Genomic DNA, 7,736 nt, shown 5'->3' on the forward strand with positions numbered 1-7,736 from the left:
CCAGAACCCAAATAAGAGGTGGAAAGAGAGAACCAACTCAGGTCATCCTGTAACCTCCACATGTATGCACAGCACATGATTCCATGCACAAATATCATGCATATAGATGCATGTAAATAATAATAATAAATTTTAAATTAAAAAGTTCTTTTGGAACCACCATATCATCTTGGGGTATCTGTCCTCGTCTCTGTTGTATTCCTTCACTGGGGTTTGTACATCTAGTAGACTCTCAACCACTTCTATAAGGTGCTTAGTAAGAAGCTTCCTCTCGAAAATGTGTCTTGGGTACCATCTTGTTACATGGTCATTGTTGGTTTTGCATCTAGCTGGACACCAGATTGTCATTTCACTATAGTTTCTATAGGGTCAATGCCTTTGGGCACAGTGTACACTGTCACAGAGCCAAGAAGAGCCAGTCTCTACAGACCACACATCAGCAATAGAGAACACTGGGTATGGGCTGTCCAGTGTGTCACTGCTCCTACAATGGCCACAATGGCCTTCACCCAGCAATAGGGGTTTCCTGGAGCAGTTCAGTGCTAACTCTGCTCCCAGCAAGAGGTATCTGAGACAATCAATCTCCAACAAACACCGAACAGAGAAGCACCTAAAAGAGTCAGTGCCTCTTCGGCACTCATGGAGGCTTGATAGCACTGCAAACAGGATGCAAAGATAGAATAGTGATGGGAACTGCAAAAAAGGCAGCAACAAAACTTACATGTGTATTCCCTGATGTTTCAGTAGTAGTGTCTGCCTGAGAGCAGGGCTAATAGTCAAATCTGGGCAGTGTCTCTTGAGCTCCTTTTAAGCAGGGTGGAGCAGCAGCTGGAACCAGAGATGCTCAAGACCCCTTCAGGACACCCATGTGAACAGTGATCATTTTTCCCTGTCCTGGCAGTAGTAAACACCCAGCTTTAGCACAGTGGGAAAAGTGAGTGCCAGCCTTCAGTCTTGGAAGAGGCACACATCCATATGTATCTTTGATCTCAGAGCAAGCACCCTGCTATCCTGGTTCTCAGAGATAGCACCTTCAGTTCCCCATGTCACAGTAGCTGTTGTCCTCAGCACAGAGCGCTCAGCAGGTTAGATAATAGTCACCCTGCAGAGCCAAGCTGAATGGGCAAGGAGCTAACTCTACACCAGTGCAACAGAACCTGTGGGAGCCCAGACACGTGAATATATGGGCATCTCTGAACCCAGTTAGTCCAAACTACTAGCTCATGTCTCAAAATGGCCCTGGTATGGTACCATGACGGCGCCTGGGAGGGATGGTATGAGACTCTACTATGCATATTTCAGATTACTCATCCAAGTGAGTAAACCCCACAGCCACAGTTGCCAACATCCAAAAAGCTAGTTTGCTGGGACTCTTTCATCTTATTCCTGCTAAAATTCCTTCCTCTCAGACTGTGGAGCTTCGGTAGCAGAAGAGAATTTATATACCCTCACTGTGCTCTTGGTCCAGGTATAAGGATTGTAGAAGTCAGAGGAGTCACGGTAACCACAAGAAAACAGCCCACAGAATCAACAAGGCAGGGCTCCTAGGGCACACAGAGACTGAACCGAGTATCAGGGAGCCTGCCTGGGTCTGACCTAGGCCTCTGCATTTATGTTATGGTTGCGTAGCTTGGTATTCCTGTGGGACACCTAACAGTGAGAGTGGGCCAGTCTCTGACTTTCTTCCCTGCTTTTGGCCTCGTTTCCTTGCACTGGGTTGCCTCAGCCTTACCCTGAGAGATGCTGTTACGACTTGCCATGCCATGTTTGGTTATTCCTGGCAGGCCTGCCCTTTTCTGAAGGGAAAGGAGAAGTGGAGGTGGGGGAAGACTGCTGTTGGGATGTAATATATGAGAGAAAATTTTTAAAATCTTATCACTGGGAATGTAGCTTATCTAGCATGCACAAAGCATTGACTTCAGTACATAGAGTACATTAAAAAGTTTTCTGATGAAGTCAAAATCTTGCTTACTGGTTGCATTTCAGTGGAAATTAAAGTCTCCGTTACATGTAGTCAGTCTTTAGAGAAAGTGTTTTAAAAGGAAAACATGCAATTGGTATGAATGGTACTTATGATACATTTAGTTAAGAATTTTAAATTAAAACATTAAAGAGTTACATCCCCAAAGTTAACCTTTTTTCAGGTGGTATGATCCAAACACTCTATATAGATTGTTTCCAAAGCCACCAACACCTTCCACTCTACAAAGGAAGAATTTTTTCTGGCATAGAAGTAAGTGTGTTAATAGGTGCAGGCATGTAGACATGTTTCCTCACTGAACGGTGCGTGTTGGTTTCAGTCTTCAGAGACTTCTTAGTAAAGCCTTTCCTGTAGGAATTTTGTTACTTCAAGGAGACATCTTCCTCCTCAGGAGGTTCACCACGCCAAGCTAAAGATGAATGCCCTGCAGCCCTCTCATTTCTCCACGAACATTTACTATTGTTTCAGACTGACACCGATGCTTGGCATTCAGAAGCATTCTCCGAAAAATGTGCTATTTACACAGTTTATAGCCACCCTGCTGACAGAACTGCATTTAAAATGTGAAGATCTTGAAAATTTAACCACTATATTTAGAACCAGCTGCTAACCAGAATGGTAAGTTGGGTTGTATCTCATAAGTTTGTTACCTCTGTGAGCTTTTGATTCATGCTCAGCAAGTGTTCTTCCACTGACCTATGCTCCCAGCCTCAAGTTTAAAATTTTAAAAACCAAGAGCAAACCCCAAGCTGACTGTAGCTGCCAAAGACTCTTCCAGCCCAAACCTGCAGCTATGTCTGCTGCTCAGTCTTCCTTTGTAGACTCTAGCACCTGTGGTCCTTGCATTCCAGGACATCCCATTTATCCCACCTGGAAATGTTTTCTCTGGAAGTAGAAGTTCTCATTCTGCTGTAATATACTACGACCTGCTGAGTCACCTATGGTTGCTCTCAGGGCTTACCACTTGATATTGGATAACCAATTAAGAGGCTCATCTCCGGAGAGGACTAATTCTCTCCCACACAAGTTCTTTGCCTAGAGATGACCCCATGGAGTTTTTCCCCTTCTGTGTTAGCATATCTACACTGCTGCCCTTACTCTGGTGTGTGTAGGCAGCCATGTTGTTGATCTATTTGAAGTTAGTTTTGGTGTGAAATGATATGAGCCTAATTTTATTTTTTCCTTCTCATTTTTTTTAAATTTTTATTTTTTCATCCTGGTCATTGGCCCCCTCCTACCTTTCCTCCCTGACTCACCCTCCCTGTTTCCCCTACCCTCCCTCCAACCCCATCCACCCACCCCAGCATATCAAATGGGGGCACATCAGGAGATAGCTGCCGCATCCTGAGGAGCACCTGGAGGACCATCCCAGGCTCCCGTCTGATGGAGAACTACAGCTAGCCTATAATTTTCTTTTCTGCTGTCTTTACATGGTCTTGGTATTAGTATTAGGGTAACTTCCTGGATGGAGATTTGGGAGTACAGGTTTTAAAGTATCCCCTTACCACATTCTGAATTTCTTTTGTGCATGTTAGTGTTTCCCTGTTCGTTTCTATGTTAATTTAAGTCAATTCTTTCATTTGGTTAGTTGATCCAAGGTCTGTGCAGCTTGTTTATCTCCTCAGAGAACCAGCTTTTAGAAACAAGGAAAACAGTTGGGTGGTGCGCACCTTTGACCCCAGCACTCAGCAGGCAAAGGCGGCAGCAGCTCTGTGAGTGTTCATGCTACCCAGGTCTACAGAACGAGCGCAGGACAGAGAAACGCTGTCTCAAAATGAATTAGTATAGAAATAAAATTTTTTGAAAAATGCCAGGGCTACACAGAAAAACTATGTCTCAAAAAATGGAAAGAAAAATAGAATTAATCTATTTCATTAATTTTTTATTTCTTGCCATCCATCTATGGGATTTAGGTTTGGTTTGTTGCTTTGTTCTTACTTTTCCAGATTCTTGAGTTGCTTCATCAAGTCATTTATGTGTGTTCTGGTTGTTGTTTTTTTTTTTTTTTTTAAAGCTTAGAACTATAGATTTTCCTCATAAGACTGCTTTCAGTGTGTCCCAAAGGTCTGTTCTTTTTTTCATTTTTATTTAGCTACCATATTAATTTCTCAGTTTCTCTCCAGAAACTTACCCCAGCCAGCATTACAATAATTGAGAGTCATTGTTTAATAAGCTTCACAATACTGAGCAGTTATTACTCTATTCCTAACCCTCTAAGCTAGTTTGGTTGCCTCCCAGCGCACATCCCAGAAATACTTTCATTGTATGGCTTCCCTGTTCCAGCTCCTCTCCTGATCTCGTCTGATCTTCCCTGCACCTCTCTCCTGGCTGAATCCCCTACTTCCTCCTCTAACTCCTGCTCCCCTTACTGGTTAGGAAGTCCAGCCCTATTCTCTCCCCTGCTCAGTGACTGGCTCTAAGCTGCTTTATTAGCATATCAGGGGACCATTAGGGAGCAGGTTTATACAACACTGAGACCGGCGATTCTTAGAACAGGGATGGATTGCAGCCAGATGATATGGAGGTACAGAAATCAGCACTTGAATTACACACTAATCTTATGCCTGCACTGCATTATATTCTTTGATTTCTTCTCTGAATCATCCATTTAGTAATGAGTTGTTTAACGTTCATGAATTTGTTTGCTGTTAAGTTTTACGGCATAATGGTCAGATAGGATACAAGGAATGATTTCAACCTTTCTGAACTTAAGATTTGGTTTGTTTCCCAGAATTTGGTCAACTTTAAATGCCCTTCTACAGGCCGCTGAGTAGAATGTTTATTCCTCAGTGTTTGGGTAGAATATTCTGTAGATATCTGCCCAGCTAAATCCATTTGATATATATTATGTCAGGTAATCTGATGTTTCTGATTTTTTTTTTTTTTTTGTCCAGATGTCCTGTCTGTGGAGAAAGTGGGGTATTGGAATCACCAGCTTTTAATGGATTGATGTTAATTTATGTTTTTAGTAGATTTTAATGAAATTGGGTGCCCCAGTGTTTGTGGGGTTGGTTTGTTGGGTATGAATTCTTTCAGACTGTTTGGAGCATGGAAAGTTTTTCTTTCTCTTTCAACTATGGTACAGAATTTTGCTTGGTATATGTCACTTTTGTTTTTTTCCTCTTTCACCTTTCATTATTTGGTGTGTGAACTCTGATTATGCCATGAAGAGTTTATTTTCTTATTTGGTGTTGTGTGTGCTCGTATCTGTAAAGGCATATGTGTTGGCCTAGGATGCTGCTTCCTCATCTGTGCCTAATTTAAAGGTTTGATTTTGTCATTTGTCATGGTATCCCAAAGGTCCTCCATGTTCCTCTTGAAGTTCAGTGAGGAGGTATTTGTTCATGTCTTCGTTAAACTACTGAAATTCTTTGATAAAGTAATTCTTACCAGAGAACATTTCTATAGGAATAACAGGTTATACGGGAAACATGTTGTCTGATTTTGCTTTTGTAATGTGGCCTAGGCATTTGACCTTAGCTGTATGTCTGAGATGAGATGGATAGCCTGCCTTTGATTGGGCCATTACTGGAATTACATGACCAGAGCTAGGCCAAGTAAAGCTAGTACATACTCTGTCTGATGGATCTAGCTCAGGCAAAGCCATTAGCAAGAGCTAGACCTATTTGTGTGGAGAGAGCAGCTGGCAATACTCACTGGGCCAAGCTGGTTTGCAAGCCAGAGAGTCTTGCAGCAGGCCTTGAATGTCTGTAATAAAAATAAATTTAAAAAGGCAGTTTTCAAGCCAACTTTGAAATACACAGGAAGAATATTTGAAAGAGGTATCCTGGCAGGAAGGCAAGAACAGAATCTAGACGTGTAGCTCAGTGGTAAGGTGTCTGCTTGGTGTGTGAAGCTCTGGGCTACACCATGGGGAAAGAAGGGAGTGACTGCAGGCAACCCATTGTCATAATCTAACAAATGTAAGGGAAGAACAGTCACTCCCTCCCACGTACACTCAGAGCCTCTCAATTGATTTCTGACGGGCCCTTTGAAACAGCGAGCTGAGATTGGCCTATAGAAGAGCATCACGTTCAGAGGTTCTTAAATATACAGTTATTTGACATTTAAGGTCCAGTTGTCAATTCATTATACCCATGTCCATTGGTGGGAAGGCTTATCAGCCACACTGAAAACACAGAATGCCTAATTAGAAGTCCAGGATCCTTTAATTAATGGATGCCGATTCAAAGTCATTGAACTAGCATATCTTAAGTGTGTGTAAATAGGTAGTATTCAAATGGCTCAGGGACCTTCATGTATAGATGTTTCATGTAGACTTTATGCACATTGCTCATTTGCCCCAGACTTTGTCAGATTTTAAAGGATTAGAAATAACAACTATATGACTTTTCTTACATAGATTTTTTTTTTCTGCTTGAATGGTTGATTTTTATTAACCATGGGGAATTGTTGGAGTGTAAAAAATTTAAAAGCAAGGGAGAGAGAAAACTGATAGGGAGAGATTAAGAGTTTTAAGAGATTAAGAGCAAGTAAGAGTTGCTCTAGAGTGGAATACAAACTGGGTTTCTTCCAAGTAGACAACAATAAGACATGGTATGGAAGAAAAGGAACACATAATGGCTGTGTGGAGGTTAAAATATTTTAGGTGTTTTATTCAAACTTTTTTCTTTCCCAGATAAAAGTCAGGAAGACAGAATAGAAGATGAATTCTACTCACCGCACCTGGAACTTTAGCCAGTGAGGGTCCATGGATGACTGATGACTATGTACATTACTTCCTCAGACACAGGAAAGCCATTACCCCAGCAGGAAGAAGAAAGCTTTTATATCCAGAACCTCAAAACACAGGATTTCTATTTGAGAAAGAAAAAAATAAATGAAGTCTTAAATTGAAACTTAAATGAAGAGTCAAAAAAATGTTACCTTTATTTTTCTCTGGTCGATTACAGCCAAAATGCAAGAAAAGTGTAATTGTGTCCTGTTGTAAACTTTATCACAAACCAGCAAAAGTTCCATCAATAAATGTGATCTTCAGGAAAGCCCTTTCCGAGTTTAGTGACCTTTTCAAACGCAGACTGTGCTAACAGCCAGCCCTAAGCTCCCACCAGGGCCCTCCGCAGTGCCTCCACACCCCACCTGGCGCTAAGATGCCGTGTCTTCCTCCACGTCAGCCAGTGAGTACTCCAGAGCTCCCCACCCACACCTTCCCCCCAACCTACCACATCCAGCCAGGCTCCCACATAGTGCCTGGCCTGACTGCACAGCAACAGATCTCCCCCCTTCCACAGGTCCCACATCCCTCTCTGACCACTTGTCGCCAGTCTTTGCTACTTTGTGGGTTCTTTTTCCCACCCTTTACCCCCAACCCTGATCACCCCTATCACTAGATAGGAGAGAAAGAAGGATAGAGGGGAAACAGAGATCCTTGAATCTAATTCCTTTTGTTTCTTCAAGCATGATGGCATGACTACTAACAAAGCAAAATTCCCCTGAACCATCAACAAACACCCACCCCATCTCTCTAGGCCCAAGCACTTTTGTACCCCTCTGAAAAGTTCCCAGAAAAAAACTTTTATCTGCAGCTCACAAAACCACGCTTCTGCTACAGCACTAAGCAAATCATAGTTGCTGTGGACAGTCCAAAGCTGCCCCATATCCCCACACCTGGGATTAAACAATAGCATAATAGTTCTGTGTTTTTAAGGACCCCCAAATTCCAGAATTGTCACTACAGCCACTCCACCCTTCCTCCCCACCTATCCTGTTACCCTGGCCAGCAGCTCCAGCAGGC

At 42.5% G+C, this 7,736-nt stretch overlaps 1 protein-coding gene across 2 annotated transcripts in view; it reads left to right on the forward strand.

Annotated features, from left to right (window-relative positions):
* Rpap2 (RNA polymerase II associated protein 2) overlaps nucleotides 1-6,846 on the forward strand; it is a 59,917-nt gene extending 53,071 nt beyond the window's left edge. The window contains exon 12 of one of the 2 annotated variants that reach the window (XM_055611722.1): nucleotides 6,621-6,846. In XM_055611722.1, the coding sequence (XP_055467697.1) occupies nucleotides 6,621-6,624 (4 nt within the window). In that variant the 3' untranslated portion in view covers nucleotides 6,625-6,846. Of the gene's footprint in view, nucleotides 1-2,449; nucleotides 2,598-6,620 lie in introns of those variants that run through there. The other variant, XM_055611721.1, reaches the window with a different exon arrangement.
* The last annotated feature ends 890 nt before the right edge of the window (nucleotides 6,847-7,736 follow it).

This window comes from Psammomys obesus, unplaced genomic scaffold (genome assembly GCF_907164565.1).
Source record: "Psammomys obesus unplaced genomic scaffold, mPsaObe1.curated_primary_1811, whole genome shotgun sequence".
NCBI lineage: Eukaryota > Metazoa > Chordata > Mammalia > Rodentia > Muridae > Psammomys > Psammomys obesus.